General features: G+C 39.5%; 1 protein-coding gene across 3 annotated transcripts; it reads right to left on the bottom strand.

Moving 5' to 3' along the window:
• Nucleotides 1-2063: 2063 nt before the first annotated feature.
• Nucleotides 2064-14033, bottom strand: CLEC12A (C-type lectin domain family 12 member A). Of its 3 annotated transcripts, XM_045464144.1 has the most exons (7): nucleotides 13822-13935; nucleotides 11934-12167; nucleotides 9115-9213; nucleotides 8631-8819; nucleotides 7558-7709; nucleotides 5838-5944; nucleotides 2064-3324 (listed from the first exon to the last, which is right to left on the bottom strand). In XM_045464144.1, exons 2-7 carry the CDS (start codon nucleotides 11950-11952, stop codon nucleotides 3147-3149), a joined length of 744 nt encoding a protein of 247 aa, XP_045320100.1. In that variant the 5' UTR covers nucleotides 11953-12167; nucleotides 13822-13935; the 3' UTR covers nucleotides 2064-3146. The 3 variants fall into 3 exon arrangements, with proteins under 3 accessions (XP_045320100.1, XP_045320099.1, XP_045320101.1); XM_045464143.1 differs by lacking the exon at nucleotides 11934-12167 and having other exon boundaries at nucleotides 13822-14032; XM_045464145.1 differs by lacking the exons at nucleotides 9115-9213; nucleotides 11934-12167 and having other exon boundaries at nucleotides 13822-14033.
• Between the last annotated feature and the right edge of the window lie 5641 nt (nucleotides 14034-19674).

Genomic DNA, 19674 nt, shown 5'->3' with positions numbered 1-19674 from the left:
TCAGCCCAGAGCCTGACGCGGGGCTCGAACTCACGGACCGCGAGATCGTGACCTGGCTGAAGTCGGACGCTTAACCGACTGCGCCACCCAGGCGCCCCTCTGCCCATTTTTAAAAAATGTTCATTGAGGGGCGCCTGGGTGGCTCAGTTGGTTAAGCGTCTGACTTCACCTCAGGTCATGATCTCACAGTTCATGGGTTTGAGCCCCGTGTCTGGCTCTGTGCTGACAGCTCAGAGCCTGGAGCCCGCTTCAGATTCTGTGTCTCCCTCTCTCTCTGCCCTTCCCCTGCTCGCGCTCTGTCTCTCAAAAATGAATAAACATTAAAAAAAAATTTTAAATAATAAAATAAAATAAGATAAAATAAGATAAGATAAGATAAAATAAAATAAAATAAAATAAAATAAAATAAAATAAAAAAGTAAAATGTTCATTTATTTTGAGAGACAGAGCCTGAGCAGGGGAGAGGCAGAGAGACAAGGAGAGAGAGAATTCCAAGCAGGCTCCACACTGTCAGTGCAGAGCCCAAGTGGGGCTCAATCCCATGAAACATGAGATCAGGACTTGAGCAGAAATCCAGAGTCAGATGCTTAACCTACTGAGCTTAAGTTACTAAGGTGCCCCATTTCTGTCCATTATTTTTTTTTTAATGTTAATTTATTTTTGAGAGAGAGAGAGAGAGAGCATGTGTGAGAAAGGGTCAGAAAGAGGTGGACACAAATCTAAAGCAGGCTCCAGCCTCTGAGCTATCAGCACAGAGTCAGGAGTGGGGGCTCGAACTCACAAGCCATGAGATCATGACCTGAACAGAAGTCAGACGCTTGACAGACTGAGCCACCCCGACACCCATGCCCACTTTTTAATTAGAGTTTTTTTTTTAATTACTAACTTGTAATTCTACCCTGACTATAAGTCCTATATAAATTTGGATATGTGTGTATTATATTCATTCAACCCAGCACATATGTGTCTTTCCAAGGGTAACTTGCATCTTCCCTTTCTTAACACTGTTCTTATTTTTAGCGAAGGCTAATTTTCCTTTCTTTTTATTGTTAGTGTTTATTTCATGCTGAGAAGCCATAAAGATATTCTCTTATGTTTTAACTAGAAGCTTTATAGTTTGAGCTTTCAGATTTAGTTCTATGATCATTTTGAATTAATATTTATGTATCGTATAAGGTAGATAGGATGTGTCATTTCTCCATGCTGACATTCAATTGATTCAACTCCATTTATTGAAAAGACAATCATTTTCTACCTCTAATGGCAGCGATAACTATTTTTATATACAAATAAGCCAATTGTATGCACATGAGCCTTTTTTTTTTTTTTTCTTTTGGATTCTTCGTCTAGTCCTGTGGACGTATATCTATCCTGGTATTAAATCATTCTGTTTTTTGTTTTTTTTGTTTTCTTTTTTTTACCATGGCATTAAAGTAAGTATTGGTATTCGATACTGTAATTTCTCCAAACATTCTTCTTTCCAATGTTGTCTTGGCTATTCTAAATCATGCATTTCTATGCTAGTTTTACAATTGGCATGTCACATTCTAAAAAAAAAAAAAAAAAAAAAAATTATATGAAATGTTCAGGGACTGTATTGACTGTAGAGGTAAATTTGGGAGACTTTACATCCCAAGAATATATAGAGTGTTCCGATCCAAGGGCATGGTTACCTCTCCACTTATTAAGGTTTTCTTTTATTTTGTCAGCAACACTTGCACGCTTGGTTTCCCAGGAAGCAGATTCTGAAATCAAGGTTAGTGAGCTGGGGGGGGGGGGGTTATTAGGGAGCACCCTCAGTGCAAGAGAGGGGAAGGAACGCAGGATTGGGCAGAACGTTTTCCGCATTTTATTACATTTATGACTATTTTATTTTGGGATGCTGTTATAAGTGATATTGCTTTTTAAATGTTTTTCCATGGTTTACTGCTAGCCTACAGAAATATGACTGATGTTACATCCTGACATTGTATTCTGAGGCTTTATCCAACAACTCTGATAAATTATGTATTCTAATGGTTTATAAGTTATATCGTTTTTACGCACACACGTACACAAATATATTAGCTACAAATAAAAATGTTTTATTTCTTCCTTTCTCATGTTTTACATAGTTAAATTTATTTTCCTTGCCTTATTTTACTGACAGGGCCTCCAGGTTACTGAACAAAATGCTAAAGGCCATTCTGATCTGGGTCCAGAGCTCAAAAGCAAAACATTCACTTTTTTACCACAAGTATGGTGTTAGGTTTACAGGTGGTTATTAGTCCTTTGTTTGGTTTGTTTTTCTTTTCACTGTTTTGATGTCACCTTCCTTTAGCAGATTAGGGAACTCTTCTGCTTCAAGTTTCCTGAGAGTTTAGGTATTACGTTTTCTCAAATGCTTTTCCACATCTATTAAAATAAATTTTTTCTTTCTCTTTCTTATGTTTTTTTTCCTAACATGTAAGTCAACCTGTATTGTAGCAGGATTCTTGCACAGAGAGTTGTAACACTGAGGCTTTTGAATTTCTAGGAAGCAACTTTATTCGTGCCAGCACTGCTCAGTTGGGTTTGTACCCGAAGAACTGAGCACCGAACGTCATGTGGCATAGTTTTCTATACGTTTTCTATTTCTTTGTTTCCCATATACGGCAACACAAACAAACATATAGTCGATTAAGTAGCCTCAGTTTACAAGGTCATGAGGGATATTGTCACGTAGGCGCATAGCCAGGTTACTTTTTTTCTCTCTCCTTAGGGAGGGGACCCTACCACAGTATTACCAGCATAAATTGCAGTTGCTCGTGATGTATTATCCTTTCTATATAATTAATTCCTAGTTTTCCTTTTCCCTGATGTTCTATAAGGTGGGTATTTGCCTTGTTATTTCTGGAAAAGCGGGAAAAGTTAGGTTCAGTTTTCTGTATATTCACCCAACCCACTGAATTCATGCTCAACATAAATTGAACCTGTATCTAGATGATAAGGTATGACTTTAGGCTCCTGTTCCATAGCCAATGAGGAGAAAGAAAGTTTACAAATGTACATGGTTAGGAGAGAGGCAGAGATTTAGTCTCATAGCATCTGTACTCCATTTGTGTGGGTCACAAGATGTATGCTCCGTGCAGTTGCCTAAATGGCAGCATAATAGCAAATTACTTGCACTAATCATATTTTTCATCTGGTATTTCACTCATTAGTGTGTTCTCAATCTTCACTGGGTTAGCCAGCTTCTCACATATAATATTCTTTGAGTCAGAGCAGAGTGTATAGGAAACATATATTGTGTCTATATATCCACAAAACATGGTGTCATCTACGTCCTGTGTATTTCGTACAAACCTAAAAGAGAAAAGAAAGAATGCGCTCAGCAAGTAGAAAGTTTGGAATGGATTCACAGGAAACAAAACTACTTTTCCAACACATCATTGCTCCTGGGTCTCCCTTGTCTAAAATACATTTTAATTATTATTTGGAGCATGAAGAGTATCCCGGCTACTCATATGTATCAGCAGATATGCAATAGCTAATGCTATCTTATTTCAGCCTGCCTCTTCCGGTTTTTTACACCTGAAATATTTGCTATCTTTTACTTCCAGATGGTACCGCCTCCTTTCTCCAATACTTAATATGATTTAGAGTAATACGATTCTATCAGATTCTCCAGTCTGGCCGCAGTAGTAAATCTTCGACAATGTCTTTTCAAATATTTTTCATAATCACTCAAATCAAGAATTAACCTAATATGTGACACCCTCAGTTCAACATCGTCTCCAAGTGACATTTCCCCCCAAGCCATTTTTCAGAGATTTTATTCTGAATAATTACCAGCTCCTAATATAAGATTACTGAGCAAGGACTATGCATCCAAGACAAACTTATAAATTGAAAATATTATCTTTTGGGAAAAAAATGTAGCATCAATGCTTGGGTCAACAAATAATGATCACCAATAATCATTATTAATGATTAATAAGTAAGCTCATCAGTTAATAACAAATAAATAAGTTCATCAGTTAAATTTTCAAAAGTGAAATTTCCTTATTGGAAGTGACATAATACAGATGTCATTGATCACAACCCCTTTCCAGAAATAAATCCCAAAAATAACATTATTAATAAAAAACAAAATGAAATATACATTCATATATACACATGTATATACATTCATATATACATACATATATGTATATTCATACATATTCATATACATACATATTCATATATATTCATATACATCCATATATACACATATATACATTCATATATAATTATATATTATATACGTATATAAGTATATAACGTATATATGTTATTATATACTTTTTTTTTGGTATTATTTCTTAATAATTAAAAATATATACTATGCTTTCTATTCCACCATAGATTATCTTCCCATTAGCAATAATAACAAATAAACTCACGGAAATTCTTCTTTTTCTAACGTTTATTTATTTTTGGGACAGAGAGAGACAGAGCATGAACGGGGGAGGGGCAGAGAGAGAGGGAGACACAGAATCGGAAACAGGCTCCAGGCTCTGAGCCATCAGCCCAGAGCCTGACGCGGGGCTCGAACTCACGGACCGCGAGATCGTGACCTGGCTGAAGTCGGACGCTTAACCGACTGCGCCACCCAGGCGCCCCAAAATTCTTCTTTTTCAAAACAAGATTTCATCTGTACTCTCTCCTGATGTACGCATTACCTTTACCGCTAGTCCTTTACCCCAAATGAGATTTTAAAAATATTTATCCTTCTGTCCTCCGTTTGTACACATAGTATCCCCCCTTTATTCTGTCATTGCAAACTCCCAAAGACACAGCTGCTTAGTCTTCCTGACCCATATTCTTACATCTACTATTCCTATCTGAAGGAAAAAAAAAAACAAAACAAATTCATCAATACTTGCATTTGCTTCTGGCCCACTGTGAGGAGTGTGCAGGAATCTCAGGGTATTTAGTGTGGCTGGACCTCAACATAACTGCCCTGCAGTCATACCTGCTTGACGTGTCCTCAGCCGACAAATATGAATAAATGTGTGGGCTTGTGGCAGTATACTGCAGGTTGACGTTCTGGTTTCTTTCTTTAGTCTAATCCTGTCTCTTTCCCAATTTTCAGGCATTATAAAATACAAATGGGAATTTTGACATTGTTTTTATATGTGCTTTGTCTGTCTCTCCTCCCCTCATTACAGGTAGAACAAATATATGAATCAATTTGTAACGGTATAGTTATAAGCACTTTCTTAATATATTACATGACAAAATATTTTATGTATGCCATATATATAATATACCATGCCCATGCTCATTTTATCCTCTTTGCTGGAAGTGTTCTAGTCTATCTCTAAATTTTTCGCTCAAAACGGCCATTTTAAACGTCATTTACAACACAAATTTCAGAGCTAAAATTTATCTTTGGTTGTTCTATGTATTCTTACTGAAGGATTTATCACATTATATCCTTTTTATATATAGAATTGTTTAGTCTGTGCATGTAATCAATGGTTAAGTAATGAAGGGAAGAATCAGTCTTTCTTTCACCTTTGAATCTCAGCACTTAGTCAAATTTTAAGCACGAGGGTAGAGCCCATTGAATTTTGTTGGCCTCTATAATTTTCTGAGTTAAAAGTCTCACAGGAATTCCCTTTTATTTTACTACTACAAATACGTTCACTAGTGGCCTGTCAAGATAATGAGAAGACGTTTGTAGCAACGTTTTTGCATCATTAAGCGCATTAAAGATGTTGAGGGTGCAATTTCAACCACAGCTCGTTTAAATTGTAATCTATAATGCTAATGGAGAGCACACCTTTACTCCAACCAACTACAAAAGTTCAAATAGAATAAAGACTTACCAGTCAGAGGAGAAAATTGTCTCATCCACCATCTTGTAATCTGCATAATATTTTCTGGGAGATAACCCCAGCCAGTATTTACGTAAGTTCCTGGATTTTACAAAATCCTACAAGAAATAGAGGTTGAAAACAAAAACAAAAACAATTGTCTCCCATTTCTGTGTATTACTTCACAACATAATTTGTGACAAATTACTGTTTTAAGGTAACATCTTTTGACATTATACTACTACTTTTTGAGGTCATTAGAAAAAAAATGAAACAAAGTGCCCCTTACTATAAGATTTCCTGCAACGCTTATATATCATTTACTGCTTCACATGGGAAAGTATCTACCGGTCCATGCATTACTTTAACTTAGGCTCTGTGAAGTTCACCAACTTCAAGATTCAAATATAGAGCAGTAGTCTAGGGGCAAAGGAGGTGGTTAACCACTAAAACACAAGTTAAGAGAAACAGAAAAAGCAGGGGAAAAACATCGCAAAGTCAGACGAGAAGTGGTTACAGACTAGAATTTAGATCCAGTCCAGACTTTTGTAGCCAAAGTAAGGTTTTCTCACTCATATCCAGACATTTTTTTTTTTTTTTTGAGTAAATAACTATGAGTGGATCCTTTGAGAAGGACGGGGTGTAGAAGTGACCGTAGTTTCCTTTCCCCTGCTGCTATAAAGGCGGACAAAGATTCTCACAGTAGGGAAGCCGAGACTTTTGGGAACATGAGTTTTTTTCCTTAAATAATATGTGAATATTATCCAAGAGAACAGAAATGCCGAGGAATAAGTAATGGTATGGAGACACCACTTAGACATTAGAGAAAAAGAAAATGAATAAATATAAATATATAAATACACACACACATCTTCTACAGAACTCACTTTTCCTGGAACCCAGGGAATCAGTATAACATATCCGCTTGGCACTTGCCTTTGACATCCCATCTTAATCCCTACTTTTTTTTTTCTTTTTTTTTTCTTTTATTTATTTTTTTTTAATTTTTTTTTCAACGTTTATTTATTTTTGGGACAGAGAGAGACAGAGCATGAACGGGGGAGAGGCAGAGAGAGAGGGAGACACAGAATCGGAAACAGGCTCCAGGCTCTGAGCCATCAGCCCAGAGCCCGACGCGGGGCTCGAACTCCCGGACCGCGAGATCGTGACCTGGCTGAAGTCGGACGCTTAACCGACTGCGCCACCCAGGCGCCCCATTAATCCCTACTTTTTTATACATATGTTATCCAACCTATCTTCTTATTGTAGGTTGTGGCGTTGACTTTTTCTCTTAGTTAAAAAAATACAAAATGGTAGAAACAAAGAATCTTCCTGATGTAAATTTTATGGAATTGTAACCCTTAAGAATGATTTCCAGGTCTTCTATTTTTTTAGATAAATTCTCAGAAATTGTGTTCTGAGAGTTGATTCTAAAGTTGTGGTTTGGAAAGCCTCACAACCCAAAAGATTTTGGGTACCCCAAATCTACCCATCTGCCCAACCTCTGAGATTCCATGGATGTTAAGGTCCTAAGCTACGGTTTTGGATCACACCCCAGATATACTACCTCGCAATAAACGTACTAAGTGTTAGTCACCTCATACCCTAATTAAAATAAGTGAGAATCATGTCTGGATTAGTACAAATTTTCTCCAACACGCCTCAATCCTCTCTATTCTATGATGGGAAAAGTGACTTCCTTCTTCACAGGCAGAGATACAGGGGATCTTACCAATACACTTTTGTTCTTAATCATCAATAGGCTGGCATTTTGAGCAGAACAGAACATGGCATTCTTTTGCCATGTTACATAATTCTTAGTTACTAGGTAACAGTTGTCCTCATGCCATATCCACTTCTTTGGGCAAGGTTTACATTTGTGCTCTGAAAGAAGAACGTAGTTTCATTTGGTTTGGGTTGATGATCTTCATTTCTCTCATTATTCCCATTGTCCTCTGTGTTGAATTTACCAAATTTACTTGCCTTTCTTGCTTTTACATGAAAGGTGAAGAACCTGAATCTTGTGTTCCAGGTCCCTGTATACCACCGCAGTGCATCCAAAACATAATCTGAACAATACATTTCAAATTAAATGTCCAGGGTATTCCAGTGTATTTTCTTAACTCCGGAGTCCAGAATAATGATGAATTAATTTACTTTTCTCTCTTTGCCGTTTTTTAAATTACTACATGGCAATGAAAGCTAATCACAAAAACATTGTGTGGTAAGAATCAACCCCGCAGCCTGCATCAACCCATCTCCAACTAGGGCGTTTCTGGCTGTCTGACATTGAATACTTGGGGAGTTTTCAAAAGCACAAAGAACATATTTTAGTTATAATAACTATAGGAACTTTAGAGATATTGAAAGACCAATTACTCCCAATTCGAATGGCAAGACTTAACTATTTCTTTGCTATTGATTCTCATCAAACATTGACGCTTAGGAACAAGGTCACCTATAAAGACCTTCTCTTCTATCCTTTAAGAAGGACATAAAGAGGTGACTTATCTTCTCCTCCTTATTTTCTATTGACCTCAGTGCCGAGAATAATAGTAAATTTCAGATTAGAGAAACTGTATGTGGTCTAATATTTTATTAGTTGTTATCCTCTGATAATTTGGGGCCTACAGTTGTTATTTTCTTATTTTTCTTTGCACAGTGAGTCCTTTGTCAAGTACGTTTAATTCCTCTCTCCAAATAATGGCATCCCAGGGAAAGGCTGCTAGCTTTTGATGAAATAATTCTCAGTGACTCCAAGGTTTTGTTCATTGTCTAATAGCTCACAGAGGCATATAGGATTACCTGGTTCTCTTTGGTAAAGCTCATGACATAATTTGGTGGCTATTTCTTGCAGCGTGAGAGATAGGTTCCTGATCATCTGGGAACTATTCATGCTATGCATCAATTGTACAGAAACATTTCTCTGAAGTTCTTCTTTGATGTTTTGTACTTTATTCAATTTTCTCATTTCTTTCTTCAAAGTTATGTAAACTTGAGGTAAAAAAAAAAAAAAGAAAAGAAATGACAAAATATTTTAATCCCTCAACCCACCCATCACCTTCTTTCTGCTGAACTAGTATTATGCCCATGGGTGATGGAGGGAAGGAGTCACTTCACGGGAGTGAGGGAAACAGACTACCGTATTTAAGTACCTAGCTGTCAATACCTTTTGTGGGTATCTCACCTACAACCATCCCAAAGCCTCAAATCAAGAGTATACTGTCTTGTGAAACTCATAGAATTCTAAGTGTCTTTCCCTTTCCGTCAAAACATAGGTAATACGTACATACGCTTCCTAAGATTCCTAGTCCAATCAGCAGCAGAAGGCATAGGAGAATCAGAGCCACGGCTCTCTGATGCCACACATGGGAAGTAGCAGCGGGTGCTGTGGAAAGCAAAATGAGGGAACAGGCCGGAAATGGTATGTATCTTCATTTGAATAATTCATTCATTCATTCATTCATTTTGCCTTTATTTCTTTCTGCCTCTGGAGTGAGTAAAAACTCCAGGCCATTTAAAAATAGCTTTTCAAAGAATAAGTAAAAAACATGTTGCTAATTGTTTTGCACGCAAACTCGTTCTCACAGGAGAGGCCGTTAATTGGTAGGCTGATCCAAGACACAAGGAGGCAAAGATGGGATTTAAAAAGGAGACTTGAGAAAACCAATGTATAATATATAATGTATCTTTTCTGTACAAATTTGGGGGAAAGGGGGAGCTGGTGACTAATAGAGAGGTCAATCAGAGCAATCCTGTCTTGAGTAGATGATTGTGACTGTCAAAGAAAATCATTTGTTATTTAGGTTCTTCCTCCCCAGATCCTGAGAATTTGGCTGTGGAACATAATTGATAGACTGTCTCTTGTAATGTCTCCGTGTGTCCTCCCTTCAGCCAAACCTTAGGCCAGATCGATATCATTGCTACATCCGAATTTCTTCATATTATTAACAACAAACTTCTGTCGGATGTTTCTCTTTTGCTAAACACAGAAACCCTCAAATAGATCATTTCCCTATTTAAAAAAAAAAACAAGAATTGCAAACTTTATATTATAAATTATTCATTATTAAATCACTACCTGATTTAAATTATCATCATTGGTATATACATGGATACTAGATGTTTCCAAAAATATAATTCAGGAATAACATGATAAGCTCATTATATTTCTGATCTGTGTTGTGTCCCACATCTCTTAGTTGCTGCTGTAACACTGTGAAGTTTAGAGAGAATTGAAAGTATAATGTAAAACAAATTTTTAGACTTTGAACAATAGTTAACGGTGAAAGAACTATACAGTCAAGATCTTATCTAAGGTGAAAAATATGACTTCAAGTGCTATCTTTCGTAAGAATTATGTTCTCGTCTATTTATGTATTCAACTAGTCAAAAGTTCTGTTCAATAGGAAAGGTTTAATGAAGAAAGGAAAATAATTGAGTTGTGTTTTGCTTGTTTGTTTGTTTTGGTTTTTTTTGGAAAGATCACTGTTACTGCCTCTGGACAACAAATTCATCATAGGGCTCAGTGTTGGAAGCAGGGAGAACAGCAAGAAAACTATTGTAGCATGCCATTTGAGAGAGGATAGTAGTTTGCTTTACTAGGAATAGAGAATGTGATGACCCACGAATCCATTAAGAATACATTTTGAAGTTAGAATCTATAGGACGAATTTATGAAATGTTTCCAAGACGTTTTTTCCTTGACAGAGGTGGTAGATAAGAAACATACACACTTAGAGGCAGTATAGTGAAGTAACAAAAAGAAAAAAAAATGCGCAGCACATTCCTAGGGCTAGGGTGCCTGGGTTTTTTTTTTTTTGTTTGTTTTGTTTTTTTAACGTTTATTTATTTTTGAGACAGAGAGAGACAGAGCATGAATGCGGGAGGGTCAGAGAGAGAGGGAGACACAGAATCTGAAACAGGCTCCAGGCTCTGAGCTGTCAGCACAGAGCCCGACGTGGGGCTCAAACTCACGGATGGTGAGATCATGACCTGAGCCAAAGTCGGACACTTAACCAACCAAGTCACCCAGGCGCCCCCCAAATGACATTTTTAAGGTTTTCTCTGTCTCTCTTTTTTCTCTCTGTTTCTGTCTTTCAGATACACACACACACACACACACACACACACACACACACACACACTTTTCCTCCCCTTTCCTTTCCTTTCCTTTCCTTTCCTTTCCTTTCCTTTCCTTTCTTCCTCTCTCTCCCTTCTTCCTCCCTCACCCTCCCTTTCTTTCTTTTCTTTCTCTTTTCTTTTCTTTTCTTTTTTTTCTCTTTCTTTTTTCTTTTCTTTTCTTTCTCTTTTCTTTTTTCTTTTCTTTTCTTTTCTCTAATAATTAGGCTTAACATACCAGAATTGTGGTGTGTGTATGTATATGAGTATTTTGTAGCCTCCAGTAAACATTGTTTTTTCCTTTTCTAAATGATGAGTTAGATTCTGGAAACATTAACTGCATCATATGGCTATAAAGTCACATTGAAATCAAGTATCAAACTATTAAGTTCTGCTGAACAGTTCAACCAAAGCAGTCACTTCTTTTTAAATTAAAAACATTTTTTTTCATGTTTATTTATTTTTGAGAGAGAGAGAAAGAGACAGAGCATGAGCGGGGATTGGGCAGAGAGAGAGGGAGACACAGAATCCGAAGCAGGCTCCAGGCTCCGAGCTGTCAGCACAGAGCCCGACGTGGGGCTGGAACACACGAACGGTGAGATAATAACCTGAGTCGAAGTCAGACGCTTAACCAACTGAGCCACTCAGGCGCCCCCAAAGCAGTCACTTCTTAAATGCCATATATAAAATGAGAAAATTTAATCCAAAATATAACCCATACTAGGGAAACTAAATTAAGTAAAGATTTATGAAAAAGAGCTCTATTCCCATTCAACCATAATATTCCCTGAGCTATTATCTCATCATTCAAAGAATGAATAGACCTAACAGTAAGCTAATGAGATGTGATATAATCTGATTTTACGAATAATATATCTAACAGTGTGGTAACACGTTCATTCACAAAATTCGAATTTGTAGATCTAAACACTATTATCTCACTCTTTATCTACCATTATAGTTTAATGTTAAAGAAAACTTCCTCACCTTTCAGTCTGAAGTTCATGCACTCCTATGTAATTACATATTGCTACAGAGGACTGCTTAACATCCTTCTCTGAACAAAATTTGATTTCTCAGATGGTAATGGTCATATTGGAGCAGTTAAAAGTAACAGAAGTTAAATTCCTTTTAATACGCCTTTCCAAAAAATCTTCTTGACCTTATAAATTATTGTCATTCTTTTTGAGAGCCTCTCATTTTCATTTTTGGCACCTGGAACTGAAAATATGGTTAACTTGGGGCACCTGGGTGGCTCAGTCCGTTAAGCGATCGACTTTGGCTCAGGTCACGATCTCACAGTTTGTGGGTTTGAGCCCCGCATCGGGTTCTGTGCCGACAACTCAGAGCCTAGAGCCTGCTTCGGATTCTGTGTCTCCCTCTCTCTCTGCCCCTCTCCTGCTTGCAGTCTGCCTCTCTCTCTCTCTCAGAAATAAGTAAACATGAAAAAACATTAAAAAAAAAAACAAGTGTGGTCAACTTTAAATATTAAAGAAATATGTACTAGGTTAAATGAATAAGCAAAAAATGATGAATGAAATCGTGGCCAAGAAGAAAACATTTTACGGGCACTTGGGCGGCTCAGTTGACTAAGCTTCTGACTCTTGGTTGGGGCTCAGGTCATGAACTCGCAGTTTGTGGGTTCAAGCCCCTTGTCAGGCTCTGTACCGGCAGTGTGGAGCCTGCTTGGGATTCTTTCTCTCTCTCTCTCCCTCTCTGTCCCTCCCCCCTTCTCGCTCTCAAAAAGAAATGAGCATTAAAAAAAGAAAACCTTTTATTGGTGTATTTCCCATCTTTATTTATCTATCTTTCATGGAAACCTCACAAAATAATCATTAAACATGTTAGCCTTTTTCAAAAGGGCACAATTAGCATACACTAAATTATGGCTGCAAGCTCATAATTAAGCAGGTATTGTTATCCTATTTTATAGATGAGAGCACAGAGCTTCAAAGGGTCAAATGAGTTATTCCCCTCTGATCAGTTCCGAACCCTCTCCTCCATAATTCCGGCAGGTCAATAAAGTAGAGAGGCTTCCCCAATCCCCAGACATACATGTGACACTCAAGCACACCCTGTCCTCACTGAACCCATGTTTCTCTGCTGAAAAACAGCGATGCCCAGGCTTATGTCATAAGACAAATAGGATAGTGCTTGTCACATGGCCGGGGGGTGGGGGGTGGGGGTGGAATGAGAGCCAGTTTTCTTATTGTATTTGTGACTAGCATTTTCTTAGCAAAAAGAAGAATATGCACGACCATGACTCTCCCGGGCAACATGGGCTTCTTGTTCTAAGACTTCATTTCACTGAGGAAAAAAAAAAAAAATGTTTCACCATCCAGTAAAATCAAAATACGAGTCTATCCCAATCATCTTGAGTGTGATGTTAAAACACAGAAAATTCGCAGAAGATGGAGGGTGGGTTCGATGCACTAATTAGCACCTTTAAGAAAAACCCTTTATAATCATTTTGTACATTAGTAGCTTTGGTCACAATGAGAGGCTTAATTTAAAATTTCATGGAGGGGCACCTGGGCGGCTCAGTCGGTCACGCGTCTGACTCTTGATCTCTGCTCGGGTCATGATCTCACAGTTCGTAAGTTCGAGCCCCAACATGGGCTCTGTGCTGACAGAGCAGAGCTTGCTTGGGATTAATCTCTCCCTCTCTCTCCCTGCCCCTGCCCTGTATATGCTCTCTCTCTGTCTCTCTCTCTCTTTCACTCTCTCTCTCTCTCTCTCTCGCAAAATAAATAAATAAACATTAAAAAAATAAATAAATTCACACTAAAGGATCATGGTCAATTCACTAATACCTAAGGCCTTCTACCCTTCCACTCCTATCAACCTGCAACACCTCCCAAGTTCAGCGTCTTACCTTTGATTCCAACTGTGTCAAACTCCTGGATACTTTTCTTTCCACCGGAGTCCTGAAAATTGAGGTCTGCGTAAGTAACCTCTTCAGACATTGAGGCTATGAAAAGGAATCCCCCCCCTCAAATTATTACTCTTTTAAAAAGATGAAAGTGAACTAACGGAGTTGAATGTTACACAGGAATTGTGGCTTTGAACTTCTGTGTGTAAACCAAAACTTACACTTAAAAGCTTACACTTCTCTTTTCGCTGTACCAATCCTGGGAGTCTACAGATGAGCTGCAGCCTATGAGAGGCCTTAGATAGATACAGACACAGTTGCAAGACTGAAAGTATTTTTTTTTTCTTATCTCTTCCTTTTTCTCATTTCTCAATATCTACCAACTACCAAAAGTGGCTTTCAAAATTGTTTTGGATATGATCAGGGCCATGCAAGGGGGCACGGATCACCAGCAACACAGGTGCAGATATACAGAATTATTGGAGAACAACCTTCCAGCAAAGAAATAACAAAAGGACACAGTCCTCCAACACTCATTGTTCTACAGCAATGGCCTGGCACAGACGTTCTCTCTCGGTCCCTGCCTAGGTCCTGATAGGATTTGCCTTTTTGGGAGACCGCACAAACCCAGAGCACCCCAGGGAGACACAGAGGACAAGCCCCACTCTGTAACTCTGTTACATAGGAATAGGTTAGCCTAAGAGGAGCGAGGGGACATCTAGTTTCTCTAGTAGCAAGAAATAGATTAAGGGATCTGGGGCCCAGGAACCACACCACGGGGTACACATGCTAACGGCCAAGGTGGGTATATCAGAGGCCCCAGAAATTGCTTTGTAGTCCGGGAAAACCGACGTCAGCCTTGCTGTCTCTCCACAGACTGGCTCATTCTTTTGTGAGCCAGCTCTCAGCTAACGCCTACTAAAAAGGAGATGTAAATGAGTCTCGGGGGTCATGCAGGTCAGGATCTCATAAGGTTGATGCAGTCTTCCTAGGAGGCGGGGGTCCATTCATTTACTGATCAAGTGTAGAAAGTGAAGGTGGAAGTCGGGGCATGATTGTTTCTGAGTAAGTTCTTTCCTCATTCTTATTAATAAATCTGATGTTTTCAGTCACATAATTGAGGAGTTGAGAGACCACAGTGAGACTGACATACTCAGGTTCAAAAAGGAGACCCACAGTCAGGATCCAAAGACAAAAAGCAAGTATATGCATTAAAAGGGGAGTTTGAAGAGAAGAAAATAAAATGACAATTTGTAAGATGTGGGTAGGCGCAAAAGAATATAATAATAACAATAATATTTATGTATCATATAATATATAAATATATTTATTATTATTATGGAATATATAAAATTATTATTATTATTATTTTCCCTTGAGTCTATCCACATCTCGCAAATGGTCCCTTTACTTGTATTTAATATTTGAATCTGTCACTGTGAACAATATTAACTGTTGCTTTAGGGGCGTGGGAAACACTGTCGCCAATAGTGACCTGCCTCAATTTCCAACTTAACAGAACCATGATTGTGCTCCTTCCACACACACCAAACACTCCAAACCCTAGTCTGGCGAACCAGCAGCAAAAATTCGTCTCGTGAGCTCTCACGTATAATACATAGAGCAGCTACTTCTGCTTCCAAATCAGTTCCCAGACAACACGCTGTGAATATAGGGCGTTGACCATATTCTGACAGGTGTTTTCAAGCATGTACAATAGGTTATAAGGGGGCGCTCCGAACCCCTACACGACCATCTCCCAGGCTCTTAAGTCTTCAAAAGCGTTCCAGTCATTTCTCCGTTCTACCAAGCTACCTGTTCTGAAGAAGTGGGCCATCCATTAAGTCCAGCGAGTTGTTATTCACGGCTCCCTTCCTTTGCCTTGAAATTAATTTCTTTGTCAGGAGGCATGTTGTAAGAAATGCCATGGAGATTAAGAAATTGATCTGTAAAGCCATGACTAATGGGGCTGTCTGATGCATTGACTAGAAGAAAGACAAATCTGGGTCTGCATCGGTGTTCCAGTTTTTTTTTTTAAACTCAATTTTCACTCGCTCCTCAAATATCCCACACACGCACGCACGCGCACACACACACACACCCTCCCTTTAGCTAGAGTCTCATCAATCCAGTCCAATCTGAATTCTTCTCTTTCATTTAACAAAACAGCAAAATGGATCTCATTAAGCTCATAGTTAAGATTGTATTTTCACTACATCCATCGAGTATTTCTCATATATCATCTTAACTTACAGGTAAGAAGTTTATCTGGCACAACATTTCCTAGGAAAGAGTATCACAGATAAGAAGCCATCGCAGTTCCTTAAATTTCCTTTCTTAGAAGTATTTGAAGCCAGTGGCTGCTCCTTTCTCTTTAAACACTTTTCTTTCTTGGATTCCATCTTGCCCTCACTTAATCCTTAATCAAATTATTCTTAATTTCAGTTATTATTTATTTCTATTCTAGGGTTTTCATTCGACTCTTGAATTATTTCCATGCGTTGACATTCTTTATATTTTTTTTCTCTTCACTTAAACACACTAACCATTTTTGTTTTAAACTTCCTGTCCAATATCATCACTATCTGAAAGCATTTGCAACTCATTTTTCTTTTTATTAATATAATTTATTGTCAGATTGGCTTACATACAACACCCAGTGCTCATCCCAACGAGAAGCTCATTTTTTCTCAATTTGGCTTGTCAGTTGGTGTTTTGCCAGTTAGCTTTTTCTTTTCTTTTTTTTTTTTTTTTAGGATGCCTCATATTTTTTTTTATTAAATGCCAGATATCGTATGCAAAACCAGCAGAGATTATGAATATTTTTTTTTTTATTAAAAGGTGGGTTTTGTTTCCTGTTTTCCTGGCAGGCAGTTACAATAGAAACAGTAAGCCTTGATCGGTTCGAGTCCCTCAAGTTCTGTCTTGTTGGTTCTTTTTATAAATTTTGTTCAACCTTTATAGTGATCATGTGATACCGGCCATGGTTCTATGGCCAGAACCTGAGATCTCCTGGTTGCTCACTGTGTAAAACCTACTGAACACACGTATAAGAACTCGTGGCCAAGCAATACATCTACTCCGTTTTTTTTCCGAAACGACCCATACTAGGGACAGTATCACAGATGCATTAGCGGTGACCGTACTTCCCTGTCACCTGTTACACTATAGGGTCATGCACAGGAATCTGGCAGGTCTGGACGTGTCAGACTCCAGCTGGGAGATTGTGACGCTGCGCACGGTTGTTACAGGTGCAAGGCTGGGGAATCCTCAGCCCCGCTGCGGGAGCCAATGAAATTAGCTAAGAAATTTGGTCACGACGTTATGACATCGTGGTCAAGACGTCTCTGACGCTGCTGCCTCAGTATGTTCACCACAGAAACCGCCAGCTCACTCCTTACGTCTGTAACTGGAAGAGGTGTCGTGATTCCTCCCGCCACCCACACGGACTGTCTTAATCACTCGACCGTAGCCGGTTAACTCTGCAGATTCGCGGGAGCTAAAACGGAAGCAAATCCGTATTGGAGGAGGGAATGCTTTCCTCTCCTTCTTGTCCTGACTCTAAAGGGTGGCTGACGTTTATTCCACCGCAGCTGAGCAAACATTTCAACCTGGAAAGGCTGCGAGGCTGGATCACTGGGACTGGCAGCCAGCCCCTGGAGGGGAAGACTCAGTTTCACTTAGTGTGTAGAAAGCTGGAAAGGGCGTCACTCCTGCTGTTACAACAGCGTCCGTCTGGATGATCTGCAAAATGCATAACTTCCCTGAAACCCCTCGGAGACCTGAGGTCAAGGGCGGACAGCTAAGCTAAACTTCTAAGAGGCAGGGCTTACTTACTTGGGGCAAACACTCAACTCGTCTAAGCTGATGTAAAGAATGAAGCTAAAGTTTTTAACAAGTTGCTTAAGAGTGTGGGTTTCTATGATTGCCTCAAGACACCAGGGTATGTCATACCCACGTGCAGGCACTTTACAGACCTAACCAGATGCTGGAACTTTGAGGACCGTTCCGGCAACATTAGACAGTTTCCTTCATGTTGAAATGTTGGGGGGAGGTGAACAGCCAGTCACCGTACAAAAGATGTGAAGTCCCATCTGGAAATGTCTCCCCTGCGGAACAAAAGCATCCCTCTCAGGCCACAAACTGAAACAAATATGTCTATGCTCCCGGGAGGGGGAGGGAACTGGAAGGAATCCTGATAGTATTCACACCCGCTTCTACACTTACTCTGCTAAATGACGCTCTAGGCTCTAGTTACTCACAGTGGCTGCTTGTTTGACACCCAATCTGTCTCACTTCCCGTTTCTTCAGTGTTTCTCTCACCTTCCAGAAAACACAGCCTGCGCCAGCTTCTTCGGGTCTCCTGTTGCCTTTTTCCACTGTCCCTTTCTGGGGCCCTTTCTACCTTTGAAGGGGCAGCAGCGCATCTTTCTTGCATAGTCCTCACCTATCCTCAGTCGCTGGGTTTTGTGTCCCTATGTGAGGGTTCCCAGAGAGCTGTAAGAAGGGAATCAAGAAAAACCCCACACCAAGCCCTGGAGCACCGACCCATTTCAAAGATAAGAAAAATCGTTGCGCCCTGAATAGGGCTGCCCGAAGAAAGGCAAGACCTCTAGTGCAATCTGAAATTCGGCCCCAAAATGGTTTATTTATGTCGCGTGCAGCGTTTTCATTTGTTGTGTTTGTCATATTTGTTGTTGATCTGAAATTCAAATTTGACCGGGAATTCTATATTTTAATTTGCTACGTCTGGGCACCCCTCCGTAAGCGGGGTGGCTAGAAAAATGGAGACAGACATGTAGAGGTTGTAAACATTCTTTCAGTGAGAAGGAAGGTTTATCCTGACCACTCGCCCTACGGTATGTTTTCCCTACACCCCTGCACACACTTATCAGTCGACCTATCCAATACCCGAGCCCGTGTTTTTTCATGGTATTTACCAAATACCTAGGTGTCCAATTAATATTTTCCGAGTCACTGAAAGGCCTCCAGAAATTACTGTGTTTTGTTTTGGTTTGGTTTGTTTTGTTTTAATGGAATGGCTTCTTGCTACTTTAGGCTCTGCCCTTCACAAGTCACAGAAAGCTTACTGAATGAGGGAGCCCCACAGCCACTGAGGTGTCTGCCCAGTCAGTTTTCCAGGAAGAGAAACTATGTAGCATGAACCTCTAAACCCAGCCTGTCACAACAAGTGGAATAAAATAGCGCAAAATCGAACCTTGCATACTTCTGTACCAGAGAGCTTTATCCGGTAGTGAACATCTCTACCTTCGCTGACGTCTCAAGACAACTGGGGACCTGGTGGGGGACAAGCACTCCGCAACTGCAGCGCAGAATTTGCTGGAGAGGAGACTGGCCAAGGGAATCTTGCCAGGCAACAGGCTGAAGCCTAGACCGTATTCGGATCATTACTCAGGAGACACTGGTCAAGCTCATTGCCTGGAAACACTCTCTTTGCCAATTTCACCCTAGCACCTGTTGCAACACCATCTTCTTGGTTCCCGCACCCCAAAGCAGGTGGATTCCACATTTCGCAAAATGTTGCCGTGAGTAATATAATTGCTTTCTCCTTTCTACTTGGTATCCAAAACGTTGAAATGCTCATTGGAAAGTAGCTCCGCTCAACACCCAGGACTGTAAACATGAGCGAAATGAGGAAAAAAGGTTTAGAAGATACGGTACTTTCTGAAAAATCTGAAAACACTTCCTTAAGGGAGAGTTAATGAACTAAACAGAAGAAAAACTCAGCCATGAGATTCCAGGAAAACACTGTGTGTATTTCAAATGTAATTTGTACGGCTGGGATATTTTCTTACGGTTCTGTCGGCCTTCCCTCCCGCCTACCAGGAACTGATC

The sequence above is a fragment of the Leopardus geoffroyi genome, chromosome B4 (assembly GCF_018350155.1).
Source record: "Leopardus geoffroyi isolate Oge1 chromosome B4, O.geoffroyi_Oge1_pat1.0, whole genome shotgun sequence".
Lineage (NCBI taxonomy): Eukaryota > Metazoa > Chordata > Mammalia > Carnivora > Felidae > Leopardus > Leopardus geoffroyi.
This window is presented reverse-complemented; position numbering and strand designations above follow the sequence as displayed.